This window comes from Dipteris shenzhenensis, chromosome 15 (genome assembly GCF_047967505.1).
Source record: "Dipteris shenzhenensis isolate YYH24624 ecotype China chromosome 15, Dip_SZ_1.0, whole genome shotgun sequence".
NCBI classification, from domain to species: domain Eukaryota; kingdom Viridiplantae; phylum Streptophyta; class Polypodiopsida; order Gleicheniales; family Dipteridaceae; genus Dipteris; species Dipteris shenzhenensis.
The window spans coordinates 631181-648967 of record NC_141610.1 but is presented as its reverse complement, the minus strand read 5'-3'; the positions used below and the strand labels follow the sequence as shown (position 1 = coordinate 648967).

The following is a 17787-nucleotide window of genomic DNA, read 5'->3' as shown; positions in this document are numbered from 1 at the left end:
TGTGTGAGTGGAGTGCTTTTAGCTTGTGGGTTTTCAATAAAGTTTGCTTTCATTTTATGCTGTCTATCATCCGAATTCTCTCTTTCTCTGTTCTCTTTGACAATTCTGATCATTCTAGTCTATAAGATAATATTGCATGCTTACATATCTCCAAATACCAACAAGATACTGCAGGTCCATGAGTGGATGCCCCCCAAGAGGAGGTCATGATGCGCCCGCTGTCGCTAGGGGGGGTTGTACTGCTATGAGATCAGAGGTAGATGCTGGCAGTTATTTGCGGATTCGTCGGGGCCTCCTGGCAGTGCCTCTGCATGTGACAAGGGCCACGGTAACTCTTGAACATGGATGGGATGTCCCCAAGCATGATCTGTGTGTCTGGCCTCTGTTGAGTGTGTCGCGTCGTTGGCTTTGGATCTCTGCCTTGCCGACCACCCATGATCTGGTGGTTTGGTTCTGGAAGAATTCCGTAATCATACTCTGAGATGAGTCTGTCCCTGTCTCTACGATTTGAGTAATTGCTCTTTGTGCCTAATTGCCTTATGGCTCCCTGGGTACTCCCTCAGCTCATCCACTCTCAATATGAAGGGGGGAGAGAGAGAAGAAGAAGAAGAAGAAGAATATATTATCGTCCTCTGAAGACCAAAAAATCGGCCTATGGGACCTGAGCAATACAAAATCCTCGTACACAAAGACTCCTCCCTTGGAGGGGAGGGTATTAAGAGAAACTACCTTTATGTCTTAGGTGAGTTCCTGTGCTTGAAAAGCTTATAGACAAACGTTCCTAAAGCTGGGGGTGACCCGCTATGTAGCATATCAGCCAGTCTGTTATGTCCCTCGAGAAGAGAGCTAAATGCTTTCCGGATGTGAGTATAGTAAGGGCATATCATTACCATGTGTTCTTCAGTTTCTGCCATTCCCTGGTCACATAATTGGCATATTCTGCTCTCTTTTGGCATATCTTTCCATCCTCCTATTTCAATCTGCAGCTGGTGTGATCGGGTGCGAAGTGAGGCAAAGCTCTTCGCTTATGTATTGCCATAGGTGTGCAAATGTACTTCTGCGTGGCTGTTTCTCTTCCTGTATAAGTAGCCCAATATTCGGGGTTAATAAATGTACGGTAGTACTCAAACTTATCTCTGTTTTCAGCTGTTTGCCATTTCCTGTGTAGTGCATTCAGCCTCCCAATTCCACAAATGTGCCTTTCTGCATTGATTTTAGAAGCTGTACAATGCTTTAAAAGCTCCCAGAATCCTTCGTTCGACACATGCATTCCACATCTAATTATATGTGGAATCCAGTTTATGAAGTGACAATTTCCAAAGTCTCCCATTCGAATGTGAAATTTATCTATTTATTTTGAGACCCAACCACCATTACTTTGTTTTTCACTATGTTGACCTGCATTTTTGAATATTTGCAGAAATTATATAAGGCATCCAAGTGTGCCTGCATGCATATCATTCTTATCTTTTGCAAAGAAAACCACGCTATCCGCATAAATGAGCAATAATAGTGCATAACCAGCCACCTAGACTCCTTTGCTGTTTTTTGTCATCCAATCTTGCAACTCCTCTATGAATAGACTAAGTGAGTTGGTGACAGGGGCATCCCTGCTTCACCCCTATATCGCTGCTTATGGTGACCTTTTCTTTAGAGAGAGAGAGAGAGAGAGAGAGAGAGAGATGGCTAATATGCTATTTATTTGAACGATTGCAGTCAGGTGACTGGATTATCAGCAGTTTACTGAAAGACATGCTTCTTCCTCTTCCCGCTGCTGTGTCCAATGTCAGACCTCAATTAAGGGTAGATCCCAAGGCACCTATTCGCAACTTGGTAGAAACAAGGCGGAACCTCACCCAAAAGAAAGTCATATTGAATAAAAGGAAACATGGGGTCCAAAGTTCTGGCTGTATTAATAGATCATGTAATGCAGCTGCTCTGTTAGACTCAAAAAAGAAGAGTGCTAGTGACATTTGTATCACCTTTCTTGGTGAAGGTAAAGAAACACCTGCATTGTCAAGGCCGGGTCTTTCTTTTGACTTTTTGATGAAGTATTCCAAGGCACAATCTTCCATAAAGCTTTCTCAAGATGTCTTATACTTCACAGCGATCCGCTTAAATGGTATCATATACTCAACCGGGGACGTCATAGAAGTGAGTGCTTGTTTGCACGATTGTGTGCTTTTAAATGCCATCTCTCTCTCTCTCTCTCTCTCTCTCTCTATCTATCTATCTATCTATCCACCTCTCTCTCTCTCTCTCTCTCTCTCTCTCTATATATATATATATATATATGTATGTATGTATGTATGTATGTATGTATGTATATCATGATGACTTTGATGGAACGTTTTTCGCCTCAAACATTTAGGGATTTTGCTGAGCTTGCAGCTGAAGTAATAGTACGGTGTTTGTCTTGTAGATACACCCTTACACAAAAGACGAGAAGGAACCTTATGTTGCTCAGATTCAAAGCTTTTATTCTGGTCAATGTAGCACAAGGAGGATAAGGTCTGTGACAGTGGCTTCTAGAGGAGACCTCCAGAAAGAATGCTTCATGTGCTGTAGATGGTTCTATCGTCCTTCAGACACAGGGTTTCCTTGTGTTGGCACGGACAAAGAGCTTTACCTTTCTCAACATTTTGATTCCAATGCACCAGTAAGTCTTTAATTGTTTTTGTCTATTGACAAATTTAGTACTTTCTAATTTATCTAAATTTTGCCGCTAGAGTATGTTTTGGAGCATGACTACAAATATCTATAATCTCTGGTGCAATGTAAATTGAAATAGCAAGCAGGTTATGCTCAGCTCGGTATTTATTAACAGGGAATGGCAGCAGGAGCAAGTGGTTTATAAGTCTTTTGAACACGATTTGGAGATCTGTTGATGCAAGTATGAGCTGTCTGAGCGATAGATACTGATCTGTGTGAAGCAATAACTGCTATCTTGTTTTCTACTGTTCAAGCTGATGGCCCAAGTGTTATCGCTTCCCTCGTTACTGTGTCACACAAAACTGTGCTTGAACCTGTTCAAAGCAAGTACACAGTTTGGATGAAGCAGGGATCCTTCTTCACCCAGTTTGAATCGATTAGAATCTGATACTCTTAGAGGATATTGTCAAGCACATTTCAAGGAAGGTTTGGGTTGGGTGTAGCTCAAGGGCTCCTCACCAGCTCTATTCACTAGGTGGATGTTGTCAAGCAGACTTCAAGGGACGTAATGGTTGTGAGTGTAGCCTAGGGGCTCCTCTATTTTGATTGGAAGATGTAGTCAAAACACGATGCATGAATGTGAGCAGAAGCTGCATTTCTGTTTAAAGTGTTTAAAAGAGGTTTTACAGCACAATAATAAGCCCTTTTATCCAAGGGCCTCGATCCAGGGACTGGAAATAAGTGAAATGGTTTGTCTTTCCCCCCTTTCCCTGAGAAAGTATCTTCTATTAACACATTACAATGATTCAGCCATTTGTGAGGCGCTGAGAGAAAACTAGCTGTCCAGTAGCCTACTTGTAGGCTGCCTCACAGGGTCCCAGGTCACTGTGTACGGTACCCTGAAAACCAGTGCCAACATGAACAACCAGTATGGTGGACTATACGAACAACGGATTCATCAATCTGTGAAAATGTAAAAAATGCTTTCAGGCCAAGCCTTGCAGAAATGCTGCAGCTGTCTTTCTGGAACCCTCTGTATCTGGCTCCCAAAATGGTGCAATACAATGTATAAACAAAATTGAGCCAAATATTGACAAGGGTGGCAGCATGCCGAACCTGCTACACCCCCCATTACTAGGCTGCAATTTGCTACCCAAATCCTCCGGGCTGTGATGCTGCCCTCTGTCTCCCAAATAGTTTCCTCTGGTCGACGGTAGGGAGGCGTTGAATTTTGAATCTCCTGGCTTGTGACGTGCTCCCCATCCACTAGGCAGGCCGGGGAGATAATCTCTATGGAAAAGGTAGCTGCCTCTCCGGTAGTCAGATTGCCATGGCCCATGTGAATACCCGATCAATTTGTAGTGTCCTCGCAAAATCTTGAAGGAGAGCTACCAAATCCTCTGTAAGCGAGTGCTCACTGTCTATGAAGCTCCTTATCTACATCAGCCATGGACCAGAGGAGCCACCATCCAGCAGAAGTACAAGATCTTCCTTGCTAGTCCATAAGTGTGATTAGAACTTGGCAAGGACCGTGCAAGCTTCTTGGAATGGGAATGAAGACCTACTACCAAGAGTGGTGAGAGCAACTTGTGGGCGACAGGCTGTTCCACCTGAGGGATTGACGTGGGAGCGTTGGGCTTTGTCGCTTACAGAATCGTCAATGCTACCCAGTGCTCGGCGTTTGGGAAGCTGCTCTTCAATGGCCTTCTTAAGTCTCTCCTTAGAATTGAAGTAGATTCCCCTGAGCTGGTGGTCAAAGGATTAGATTGTGCGGGGAGCTGTTGTTGCGTTACCTGTGAGGCTGCGCTATCGACGCTCCCCCCCGTTGGAAGCTGCTGTTGCTACTCCACCAAGCTATTGTTGCACCATCGACCTCACCTGCTAGCGACGGACGAGCTACGCGATGGGTGATGGAGGGCTTACGCAGGGAACAGGCATATAGAGGCTACACGATGGGCTACATGACGAGCTACATAGAGAGAGGCTACGGGCATGTAGAGGCTACGTAGAGAGGCTACCGGCGACGAGCTACATAGATAGGGGGAACGGAGCGCTGACGAGCGGATGAAACAACAGAGGGCCGAGTGCCGAGCAACGGAGATCGACGACAGAGGGCATTGCACGACGGAGGGAGGAGCATTGAACGCTGAGAGAGATGGATGGCGAGCTGTGACGCGAGAGCTTGGCTCACCTCAGACTCACGGCGTTACATTTTATTGCTTGGTGGTGGCGCAGTAGGACCAGGTGTCAGTCGAAGTCAGTCGTCTCTCCATCGCTTTGCAAAAGTAGAGATCGTCGCCGTCCGTCGCCTCTCCGTTGCTTTGCAAAAGTTGAGGGTGGCTGATTGTGGTTAGGGCAAACTTGGTAAACTTAACTGCAGTTAGTTAAACTTGGTTTGGTTGACCTTGGTTAGTTGAACTAGTACCCAGCTAGCCTAACCCTGGTCCAGTTAGCTTGACCTAATCAAACCAGTTTGGTTAGTGTAACCAGACGGGGATCAGTCTAGCTACTTTGGTTAGAGCTCAGTCACAGACTAACCAGACCAGAGCCAGTTAGTGTGGTTAGTGTAACCAGTGGGTTACTCTTCTAGTTACTGTCCAAAAAAAAAAGAGAGGAAAGAAGAGACAGTTGCAAAGTTAATTTTTGCCTTCAGATTCCACCCATCTGTCAGTCTTTTACTGTCAGAAAATCAGCATAGCAAAAGGGCAAGGCAGCTTCTGCTTCACAGCTCCAACAGTGTTTGTTTCTCGGGAGAACTGAACCTTGAGAGTGACCCTTGGTCTAGCAAGAAGGGCTCACATGGCAGCACCTTCGACCCCCGTTGTGGTTAAGATTATGCTCTCTCTGTGAGACAAGTAGCAGGTCAAGTGTGAAGTAGAGACTTTTCATGACAGGGCCCTAGTGGGTCGCATTGTTGGGCTCACCCCGTTAAGGAAACAGGTCAGGGACGAGCTTAGCCCTAGGGGTTGACCGCATCCAGGAGGTCATGATCTATGGGAGAGGAGTCTTCCTCATGCAGCTAAACTCCCCTGACACCACGGCCTCCCTTGTGAAGCAGAGCCCTATCCTACTAGGCCCTCATGTCATCTACCTCCTTCCTTGGTACCATGGCTTCACAGTCGAGGACATGGATTCAACTCATCACGTGCCACGATTCCTAGTGACACTCTGCTTCCTGGGGCTTCTGAAGGAGTACAGATCTATTCTTCCTTCCATAGGGAATTGTTTTGGCACAGTTCTAGCATCTTCGCCACAGATAGCGGCTTCATTAGTGGCAGACGAGGCGGTCCCCGACCTCTGGGTTATCGCAGAGCATCCAGAGTCCCTCCCAGAGGAGATCCTCACGGAGACCTTAGATGGAGGCAAGTTCAGGCAATGTGTGGAGATCTCTGGCTTGCCCGAGCAGTGTCTTCGGTGCAGACAGATGGTTCACCTGGCACAGGACTATTTGGTGGGCAGGGCCCCTTACCAGAGATAGGACTCGTGCTTGTTGGGTACAATAGGGGGATAGGATGAGCCGCCAGTTCTTTCACGCCATGAGGCCTAGGTCGGCAGGTGCCCAGTTGCAGAGACTGAGAGACGCTAGTGGCAGGGTGGTTTCGGACCCTCATGAGATTATGGAGTTGGTTTCGGATTTCTATCGACACCTTTTTCAGGCTGAGGAGTAGTCCCCCTAGGTGCGAGAGGCCCGCGAGGCGGTATGGGAGCATGTTCCAGTTGTGGTCTCTCAGGGCGTGAGCAGCGAGTTGGATTCTCCTTTCACAGATGATGTGCTTCGAGAACAACTTCTGACTCATAAGTGCCCAGTGGAGGATGGACTGTCCCCGGTCTTCTTTAGGAGCTTTTGGCCCTTTGTGCACCCCCTCCTTCGGCTGGCCTTTCAGGAGATCTTTGACTCAGGAGAACCCCCACCGTCCTTGAGCAGAGGCTGGATTTGTTTGATCCTGAAGGGAGGGAACTGCTCGGACATTCGACAATGGAGACCGATCACTCTGCTAGACACTGCATACAAGATCTTAGGCAAGGTCTTGAGTTTACGACCCCATCTAGTCGACATCATCCACGACACGCGGATAGGTTTTGTCCAGGAGTGTAGCATCCTCGACATCTTCACCTTTTGGGAGGCGCTGGATTGGGCTAGGGAAGAGGCGCAGCCCCTTGCGATCCTATTGTTGGATTTTGAGTAGGCCTACGATCGGGTAGAGTGGTCCTTCTTGGAGGGCATGATGCCGAGATTAGGCTTCTCAGACAGGTGGATCAGAGGGGTCTCCGCTTTGTATGCAAGGAGTTCCAGTCAGATGTTGATTGGTGGGCTCACCGGGGAGGCCTTCCCGCTCACTTGCTCCATGAGACAAGGCTGCCCATTGGCTCCCTTCCTCTTTCTCTTTGTTGCACGTTGGGCTATTTCCTGAGGTCGCAGACGGTTGGCCTCAGAGGGATGAGGCTACCGATCAGACAGGAGGAGGAGCTTCTGGACTTGGAGTTTGCAAATGATACGGCCTTGTATGTGGAGGGTTCGGAGGAGAGCCTGGATGCGGTCAGGGGGGCTCTTGAGGTTTATTGCATCGCCTCAAGGGCAAGGACCAACTGGGGCAAATCCGTCGGTTTTCTTTCAGTGACTCAGGAGTCCTAGGAGATTCTTTGGTGGGGCGCATTGGTAGGCTTCAGGTGGATCTCGAGTGCCAGTCGGCGAGGTACTTGGGATGCTGTGTGGGCATTGACATCTCCGCAGAGCAACAGATAGCCCCAGTCCTCGAGAGTGTGAGGCGCAAGCTTCTTTACTGGAGCTCAGCCAAACTCTCTTTGGCAGGCAAGGCCTTGGTGGCTAACCAGGTCCTGTTGGCCACAGTCTGGTACATAGCCTCTTGCTGGTGTTTTCATAGGGGTTACATAGGACCGTTGAGACGCTTGGTCCGTAACTTCCTTTGGGTAGGATCAGATGGCACTCGCAACACCAGAGCTAGAGTTGCGTGGCAGACAGTGATACCAACACAGGCACAGGGAGGCCTGGGTATTATAGATCCAGAGATGCAGAGCAGAGCTCTGTTGGGCAAGTTGATAGTTAGGGGTCTCACTCCAGGCATGGAGCCCTGGAAACTTCTCCTGCAGCATGGTCTCTTGAGGAATACCCCCCGCATAGGTGGTTAGTGGCAGCCGTCCCACAGGTGGATCTTTTCGGAGGCCCCCCACAGGTGGATCTTTTCGGAGGCCCCTCTCACGAGGAAGGGCTCACTCCTGATGAGGAGTCTCTTGAGGGTCTGGCAGCGGATCTCAGGAGGTCTCATTCGAGTTAGCCCCTGGTATGCGGAGGAGTTTGCACGCCAGCCGTTTATCTGGCACCCGGAGGTTAGAGACTAGGATGGTTTGATGCTAGGGCAGCGGCTACACATTGGCAGGGCACAGTGGGACAGCGGCCTGGTTCGCTCCCTGCGGACATGGTCTAGACTCCTAGCAGAGGCAGAGGCACGATTGGAGGTCCTTTCTCATTTAAGAGGGGCCGGCCAGAGGATGGTGGAGATAGAGGCAGCTATTCCGAACTCTTGGAGGGAGGGACTGCAGGTTTTCACTCCGGCACACTGGCTAGGATAGTTCTCTAGGATGGGTGTACCTCTGAGGATTCAGTTGTGCCCGTAGCTGCCAACCCCCACGAGCGCGCGGTTCTATGATGTGGGACCGGGTGGACTACTACAACCTTGGATCACAGGGGACCAGGAGATGGATGGGGTGTTAGGCAAGGTGGGTTGGCAAAGGGTCAGAGTAGTGGGACGTTTGGGCAAGGAGTGGTCGATCGACCCTTCTTGCATCACAGACCTAGATGCCCCCCGCTGGAGACTGGTTATGGGAGGGTCGCCCTCTCAGCAAGATACAGTGGGACCTTGGAGAGTGGTTATGGCCGGTCAGAGCAAGTCTCTTAGAGAGAGTGGAGGAGGTGTCTTTCTTCTCGTACACCACGCGAATAGGATGTCACCTCTAGATGGACGCAATGGTCTGAACCGCTTCGCGGGAGAGACACTGGAGTGCACAACAGGTGCCCGAGGAGGTTAGATCCATATTTTGTAGCCTGCGTCCACGGATGATATCCTATTTCTTTTGGATGGTCGCACACGGAGGTCTCCCAGTGGGCCCGTGGCTTGAGCAGATGCGGGTGGATGGCAGCTGCCACAGATGTACAGCCAGAGCTGTGGAGACTATTCCTCACTGCTTATGGAGCTTCCCAGTAGCTCAGAGGATCTGGCTCCGAGCACTTCGGATTGTGGCACGACTTCAGAGCACGTAGAGAGATTTCACGTGGGGTATGGCAGCTTGGCTTACAAAGGGGGGCCACGCCTTCTCCATAGACATGGTCTCGCCAGCTTACCGGATACAGGGTGGGAGCATTCACAGCATTGAGCTTCACTTGGCTACTCCCCCCCCTTCTCACCATCCCCGTCAGTCGAGAGAGGATAGTGTCTGGGAGAAGGTGGCCAGCATCACGGCCTGGAACATCTGGGTGGCCTGTTGCAGCTGGGTCATGGGCCAGCACCATCTTCCTCCGATGGCTATGCTGGCTGCCATTTGGCAGGATATCATTTTAAACGTTGCGATCCATTTGGGAGCGCGGTGTTCCAGGTTTTCGAGCTACTGGTGATAGGTGGGCACGTTTCTGCAAGGTGCCTGCAGGTGTATTTTATGATCTCACGCCGTGAGGGATTTGCTGGCTGTATAGTCCACCACCGTGGTTGTTAGCCCCTGTTACAAAGAATCCCTAGGCAGTGAGCTGGGATCTCTAGCAACAGGTGGGCTTTCTTTCAGCCCGTTTTTTGTTTTTGGCCACGATTGGCACCTTTCTAGTTTTGCCAATTTGTATGGTTGGATTTAAGCATTACTAGAAGTTCCTTTTCTCTGTAAAAGAAAAAAAAAAGAACTTGACAAGGACCTCATGTGGCACTTGTTGCTCCAACCAATGTCTTTTGAGACGGGATCCAAGGGCAAATCGCAAGCTGCAAATGTTTGCCAATTGCGAATGGTGTAGGAGAGGAAAGGTGCTTGCACTGTCGTCTTAGGCTCCCCAACTGGGGATGGCCATTGCAGCTCTCTCAAAAGAGTCCCTCCTGATGCTAGAGCCTCCACTTAGTGCACTCCTTTCATGGCTTGGTGTCAATGGTCCACCATGAGAAAGCTGATCGACTTGTTCCAAGTAATCTTGGTTCTAGAAGCTACGTAGTACTCTCATAATTGTTCTCTCACCCTCTCGAAGCTACGCGGTCTAATCTCTCAAGAAAGAGAGCCATGTCATCCACAAACTCCAAATCTAGGAGCACGTCTTCTTGGTGGTTGGGAGGCACATGCTATCAAGCGTGCCTCTTGTGGGTAAAGGAAGTACCCTATGGACTCCATCACAAAAAGGAACAAGAAGGGGGCCAGTGGTGGGAAGCGCTGCCTCATTGACTGCGTGAGGGAAAAGGCCTCTGAGCTAGTTGGAGCTGCTTGAATACAGTGCTCCCATTGTGCTGAAAAGCCTAGACACCGCATAGTCCTCTCTAGAAAGGCCCTGTCGATTGTCACATGCCTTCTCAAAGTCTTAAAGGAGGGTTGCACGAGACTGTGACTCTTGTCACAAGTAAAAATGTTGTCTATGATGGACCTCTGATAAACAAACCCTCTCTGTGTGTCATGTATAATACGTGTGAGAAGTGGACAATGCCTTAGACTTGAGACCTTGGCTAAGATCGTGTAAATTGTGTTCAAGAGAGTTTTCAGCCTTCATTGACAAATGTCGATTATGTCTTCCCCCTTTGGAGATCAGGCTAATCCATCCTCGGGAGAGGGATGCAAGCCTATGTCATTCATCAAAGATCTCCTAGGAAGCTAAGCAAAGGAGGGTAGTTGGGAGGTCCATTTTTGTTGGAAGAAGATTGCTTATAAACCATCCCCCCTCGGCATTGTTGCAATGGTACAGACTTGAAGGCCTCATGCATCTCCTTCTCCCTAAAAAGGGTCTCCAAGTTTCGTATCATTAAGGGGGTGAGGACTGAGAGAACTATGCCCATATCTCCTCCTGCATCACATCCACTTGAGGTTTGGCCTCCTGTGTGTGGAACAATTGCTTGTAGTCATCTTCAAGATCTCCTGCTAGTCCTAGTGAATACTCATTTCTCAAGCATTGCATGTGAATCCTTGCAGATCTCGGGCCCGTGGTCTAAAAGAAGTAGCATGCCATTCTTTCTCCTAGTTGGACGCGGCAGGCCCGTGCGTAGTGAAAGGAGTATTCGTAAATCTTGAGGACATCCACGTCTAGAGTATCGAGCTGCTTTGATCACCCGCCCCTTTGATGCTGTTGCCTTGTACACCATTCCCTACACCACATGCTCTACTTGGTTGCTATCTATTCGCTTAGTCCCTTGCAATAGTTGGTACGATGATGAGTGTAAGATATTATGCTACCAACTCATATTCAAAACCAAGCACCATCTTTTGAGCACGACAAAGACTAGATGTGAGTATTGTTGTTTAGTCCGTCCAAAGGAGGCATTCATCCGCCAAGTTGAGGAGTTTTATTAGCAACTTCAAAGACTTGTGGTGGAACTTTCGTGAGCGAAGTACTCCTCCTTTCAGTGACACCACGCTTTGACACTCCTATGCACACACCAACGATCCTTTGTCTCTCATAGCTACCTCGCCCACCTCCTGTCACAGCCGGTGACATCAGGTACGCAGCCTTGAAACGACATAATGGCCGAGCCAAAAATCACGAGGGACTATCTACTAAATACATGGCATATGGGCTAAGTACCATTTGTTTTTTTCAATCTCATAGAGCCTTTGGTCTTTCGAAGACCTAAACTTTCTTCTTTCTTTCTAGTCAAGTGCACTTGTGTTTACCAACTAGCATGAAGATTTAGGTTCTTGCTTCCAAATTCTTGCGATGGAGACAAGGTCTATTTGTCTGTCTCTTTCCATTTCAATATAGCCTTGAGGCCCCATCCATTTGGCTTGTCTATCAAGAGGTGAACTTGGTCATCAGAGAGGATCGCTTGCAGCTCTACACATTCAGGACCTTGTTAGCCATTAGAAAAAAACGGAGCTCATTTTGGAGCCTTTTAGGTTAGACAAAAAAATAGAGATCCTCCAATGAGAGAGAGGCCAACGTTATGCTGGAAATGCTTTTCTTTTTTCAAAAAAAGAGACTTTCCCACTCTAAGACGCTCGACACACTGACATTTTGAAGTTCCCGCTGTTTTTTTCTAGTGTGTTATATATGCTACACCAAATTGCAAAATAGATAAACAGACATTTGAAGTTCCCGCTCAAGCGTTTTTGAGTGTGTCATAAATGTCCTCCTGGAGAGGTCAAAACGACCAAAACAGGCTTCTGACAAGAATGTGCTTAAGAAAGCGATTTGTCACAGTAAAATCAAGGAGGAGGCTGTTTGAGTCTACTGTTTCTAAGTTAACATTATCTTAGTTTCACAGATAGGATTTTCTAAGTCCTTTACAGTTTACTTATCTATACTCCTCATGAGAGGTGAACTTTGACAAAAGTGTTAATGGAAATATCTTTTGGTTCTAATATGAAATTACAACTTTTATGCTCAAAATCCTTGACTCAATGGAGGTATATGATCACCTGGAATGTTGCATCAAGATGGAGTGGGAAGGCAGGAACTCAGCCGAGATATCTCTAGTGGGCCTGATGGCTTACTGCAGAAGTAAAAGATTCTAGAGCCTTTGCACCCTTGCCCAATCCGCCTCTAATAGATCAGGGCCCCAACATGGGCTGCCATACATACCAGTTGGACTGACCAAAGAATCAAAGGAAGAAACTTGCTTTGGGGATCCTAGCAAGGAGAGTGAAAGCACTGGCGCTCAAGTCTGACAGCGTGGCATATCCCCTACTCAGTCGAGCGTGAATCACTGGCCTCATCGTGAAGAGAGAGAGAGAGAGAGAGAGAGAGAGAGAGAGAGAGAGAGAGAGATTATTAACGTCTATGACTGAAAAGAAACTAGATACAATGAAACCTAAGGGTGGGGGCCACTAAAATGGGCACCCCTACCAAAACGACTTTTGAATCACTAAATTTGACCTCCTGGAAGGGTCAAAACGACCTAAACAAGCGCCTCTCACGCCAAGTGCCCAACTCGCTTACTTAAGCACATCTTTGTCAAGCACCTGTTTTGGTCCCTTTTGACCCCTTCAAGAGACCAAATTTAGTGACTCACAAATCATTTCGGGGGTTTTCGCCTACTCCGGACACAATGGTGATGCCAAAACCACCAAATTCCGCACCAAAAAAGTAGAAATCCATTTGTGCTTAAGAAAGCGATTTGGGCACTGCAGGGCTGCCCTGATTTTTTTAAGGATGTTAATGGTCCCTGTTACTCCATCTTATGTGCATCAATCTTTTTTTGATGCAGCTGCAGCCCTTCTTTGTCAAGTCTTTTTTGTTCCTTCTCGACAAAAGCATGAAAGCATCCTCAACATTAGTGTAAATTTGGACGAAGTACAGATTGTTTCTGGCTATCGAAACAAACCACAAAGAATGAACCTTGATTTGAATCCATAGATCCTGTGTAACTGTTCTTGCATCACCTAGTAATATGGCTTTCCAATTTGATTGGCTCCTCTATTTGAATCTGCACTGTTTTTCAGACTTGGCTTTAGGACAAGCCACATAGAGATGGAAAATGCCCTCCTTGTACCTTGGCCATCTTTGACATACCCCTTCCTATAAGAGTCCCCTCCCTTCCTATAAGACTCCCCTCCAACTTGGTTGATACAACTTCCCATACCCCTTCCTATAAGACTCCTCTCCGACCTGGTTGATACAACTTTGTTTTGAATGAGCCAAAGTAGAGTAGAATTTTTTTCAGGGATAGTGTGGTTCCAAATTTTGGTGAACCCGGACTTCGAGTAGAGGCTGCTGTCTGCTAATTTTCACCTAGTATTCAGCACTTTAAATACTCCCTCAATATCAGAAAAGGGAGTAGGAATGGGTAAAATTTGAGAGGTTCCAACCCAGCTAAACTCTCTTCTTTGGAAACCAGCGTGGGGCCCCCTTCTATTGGGCGTTGCCACTTCAAAGACCCAATCTGCCCATGACTAACTCTAGATCCTGGTTTGTAAGTCCTAATTCCCTTTCTGATCTCAGACCAAGCCTTCCATCTTTGTAAGGGTTTTGGTTCCTTGATGTCAGGCCAACGTAAGTTAAATTGAGGGTGATCATAAGTATTTGTATGGCCCTATATGTAGATGGTTTCAGAGGCTTGGACTCCACATGGACATATTGCCTCCTTTCTAGTATAGCCTTGAGGCCCTTTCTATTCCGCTCACTTATCACGAGGCTAACCATGTCATTTGGGAGGATATCATACAGCTACGTACATACAAGATCTGGACAGCACCTAGCAAGCTTTTTGTGAACCTCTGCTTCTTCAGAGAGCACTGCTTATAGATATCAGAGGAGGGCTTCATTGACTTGCCAGGTGACACATAGGTCTACCCATTTTGACTTGGAAGTGGATTGAACTGATGAGAATTAAACCCAATTGCATTGTGGTCCTCTCAAGCATAGTGTTAACTACTGCACCTCCATCCAAAACAATATTCTTGAGTTTTAAACTTGTATGTCCACTATGAGTATGGGTCTATACTATACACCAGGTCAATGGGGTGGTTTTCAAGGAGGTCATAAAGGACCAAGGAGAGAGCCCAACCTTCAAAAACAATGATGTAATAGAGATTGTTCCAATGGTGCAAAGGAACCAAATGAGCACTACAGTTCTCCAAAGGACAACTACCATAGAGACTGTTCCAATGGTATAGAGGAACCAAATCCTCAGGTCAGTTTGATAAGAGTGGCACATCTGATGAGAACTCAGTACTAGAGGCCTTGCTGTCACCTAAGACCCAGTTTAACACAAAAGTTTGCACAAGTTCATAAGGAGACACATTTCCAAAGAAGTTATCCTCGACCTCTTTGGCAAATGACATTTCTCTTGTCTTGTACTATCATGGCTTAGAAACAATTTTATAGGACCACACAAAGATCAAATATTATCATAAATCCCAAAGGTAATACTTTAAAGAGTGACCAAAGTATGCCTTCATGATACCATACTGATCAAGGATGTGACACAAGACATACAATCTAGTTATGAGGAAGAAGGAAGCATTTCGCCTTCTGTTGCCCAATCTACTACGAGATTTGTGGACTATACCACTGCCTCTCCAGAGACGGCTACGGGCCCCTTCCCAGACTTCTCTCATACCCAGACCAGAGGTGCCTCATCGCTTTGATTCACAAGGCGGTCCGACATAGAGAGCGCCTCATCAGATCACAGGAGACAGGGATTGGAGGCCTTATCAGACCCATCTCAGAGTGTGATCACGGAGTTCTTCTTGCCAGAGTAGACTACTCCCTGATCACAGATTGTAGGCGAGGCAGAGACCCCGAGACCAAGACGTGGAACATCCGACAGAGGACAGACACACAGATCAAATTAGCTGACATCTCATCTATGTTTAGACCCGGGACCCAATAGACAGGGGTTACCTTGGTGCTTTTAAGGCATAGAGCCGCTGCCAGGAGGTCACGACAGACTACACATCTAGACAGTAGACAACGATCTATCACGGGCTTTTTGCCTACATAGCCTAGCCTATCACTGGGCGTGGTTTGATGTTTCATGCCGATGTGTGTTCTGTATTGTATTGTATTGGATGAGATTGTATCTGCTATAATGATGATGATGTCAGTGAGGACTATGACTATGGTGACATTGATGATGATGACATTGACTATGTCCTACACAGTTTCCTAGCATGGGTTAGGATGCTCGTTTAGTAGCTCCACCCTTTTGCTCATTATATCAGGTTTTCTATCAGTCTCATAGACCCATTGGTCTTTAGTAGACTTTAATAAGCTTTCTTTCTTTCTTTCTCTCTCTCTCTCTCTCTTATTTGAGAGTGTGTCAGCTTAGAAGCTATCAGTTCTAGTGAATGGTGGCTTCATATATAGAGAGATCTTGAACAAGAGAGGACGCGAAGGTAGAAGAGCTCAGTTGAAATTTGATTGGAGCTTTGGGCTGCATGTAGTGTTTTCTTTGTGCTATCCTGTGATTTGGTTGTGAAATCCTTAAGAAAGTGTAGGAGGTAATTGCTTGGCGTGAAGATTACATGCAGCTTGAGCTGTTGACAAATTGGTAGAGCAATGATATATGTTGTTGAGCTTGTTTGTGTTTTGGCGAATTCGCAAGACCAAAGAGATTTGCATAGACGTTTGCTTGAGGCAGTGTTTAGGGGAGCAAAAGCAGCTCAAAAGGCATGGTAGGATTGGAAGAAACGCCTATATGGCATGGTCTTGGTGCATTATAGGCCGATGCCTGTGAATCCAGGGCGGCAGCTGGTCGTCAAGGTTTGGTAGAGCCTCTTCTTGCTCTATAAGAGCTCGAGGCTCTTAGATGGTTTGCATGGCACAACTCGCGTTTTTGGTGCATGGGCTGGAAGTTCAGCTTGCTGCATGCCCACAGATGACAAGGAAGTAAAGGTGGAAAGGAAGGAGGAGAGTTAATTCAAGGAAAAAAGCTGTATGGGGCGAATCAGAGGGAGGAGCTGAGCGTGAGTGGAGGAAGGGTTGGAATGGGAGGACTTGTCCAGCAGCGAACTCAGGGGCAACCCTTCTCCGTGCTTCTTTCTTGTTTTTTCTCACCAGTGCATATTCTAGTACACTGATCTAGGCATAACCGAGAAGGCAAGTTTGTTAATTGTTTTTTATCTATGTGCAGCATATGCAGACAGACAACTTTAGTAGACATCTAGATCTGATAAGGCAGGCAATCATTCACCAGTACTTTTTAAATGCTTATTTCTTTTGTTCCTTTTGCAGGTGCAGAGTATTATCAAGAAAGTGATGATGGTGTTATTTGTGGATGGGAAAATCTTCACCAATCACGATGATGTTGGTTGGAAAACCCCTGAGGAAGGGTCTTGTACAGTAGAGTCAGCTCATTATGTCTGCAGATTTTTTTATGACTACAAAAAGGAGTCATTACATCAGTTAAAATCTGCCTTCACATCTTAGTTTGATGTTCAGATAAACAGTAAGCATGCCTTGTCCAAATTAAGAAAATGCAAATGAAAGCCAATGAACGGACTGCGAAGAAAGCCTTCAATCTAATCTTTATCCAGAGCAAGAAAGGGGACGTCTTCTTCCAAATTGGATGGAAAAAACTCCTTGCAAACTCTGTTGTAAAGAAAGTTGGAAAAGCTCTTACAGAGCATTTCTTTGAATGCCATCCATGCTGCCAACTATCTTAACAGAGATATTATCTATGAAGGGATCCATCAGTACTTTCTTCGTAAAGAATCTGTAGACAGGCATCCTGTAAAAATATTTAAGTCTCTGATCCCGCTTTAGCAAGGATATATGGGATTTTTCAATGTATGGGAGCATCCAATTTCTTGTCTCCCAAAAACAAGAGTATGTAATTGAGATTCTAATTTAGGCAACATCGCTAACTTGTAGATTGTTGAATCCAAGATTTGGGAGGTATCATTCTACATTAAGATACATTTTTTGTTTCAAAATTCTCTAGCACAATGGCTTGCCTTGTATCATTCACATGCGCACATCTATGGCCTTTCCCATGTCCATGCCTAGAGGGAGATGTATATGTGTGTGCGTGTGGGAGAGAGAGAGAGAGAGAGAGAGAGAGAGAGAGAGAGAGAGAGAGAGGAGTTTATCAAGGATTGAAAGATTGCAGTGTCTATGAAAATGAAAAAAACTAGATACAATAAGAAAAAACCTGAAAGGGTGGAGCCACTAGGCAGGCATCCAATACTAAAAATCTGAAAAAGAGAGAAAAAATGTGGTATCAGTGTGGCGGTCCTTTGTATGCTGTTTGAGGAACCAAATCCATCGGGCAGCTGCGAATGGATAGGGGGATGTCAGTAGACACAGCAAGGATTGGCGCCATAGAGGAATGATAGAGCGCTGTTGTTGATTAACCTTTGTCCGTTGGACATGGCACTTGTCACCCCAATCGGCTATGTCCCCAGGCCAGCAAACATGGAGGAGAGATGGCCAAGACTCATCCGTGTATCAATGTGTTGGCGAGTTTGTCGTGTCTCTCTCCGGGTCTTGGCTGCATTGTCTCC

At 46.7% G+C, this 17787-nt stretch overlaps 1 protein-coding gene across 6 annotated transcripts in view; it reads left to right on the top strand.

The window, feature by feature from the left end:
* LOC147893182 (uncharacterized) overlaps positions 1-17171 on the top strand; it is a 102612-nt gene extending 85441 nt beyond the window's left edge. For all 6 annotated transcript variants that reach the window (XM_087386033.1, XM_087386030.1, XM_087386032.1 and 3 more), the window contains 3 exons: positions 1717-2154; positions 2423-2659; positions 16517-17171. In XM_087386033.1, the coding sequence (XP_087242159.1) occupies positions 1717-2154; positions 2423-2659; positions 16517-16711 (870 nt within the window). In that variant the 3' untranslated portion in view covers positions 16712-17171. The remainder of the gene's footprint in view (positions 1-1716; positions 2155-2422; positions 2660-16516) is intronic.
* Positions 17172-17787: the final 616 nt, after the last annotated feature.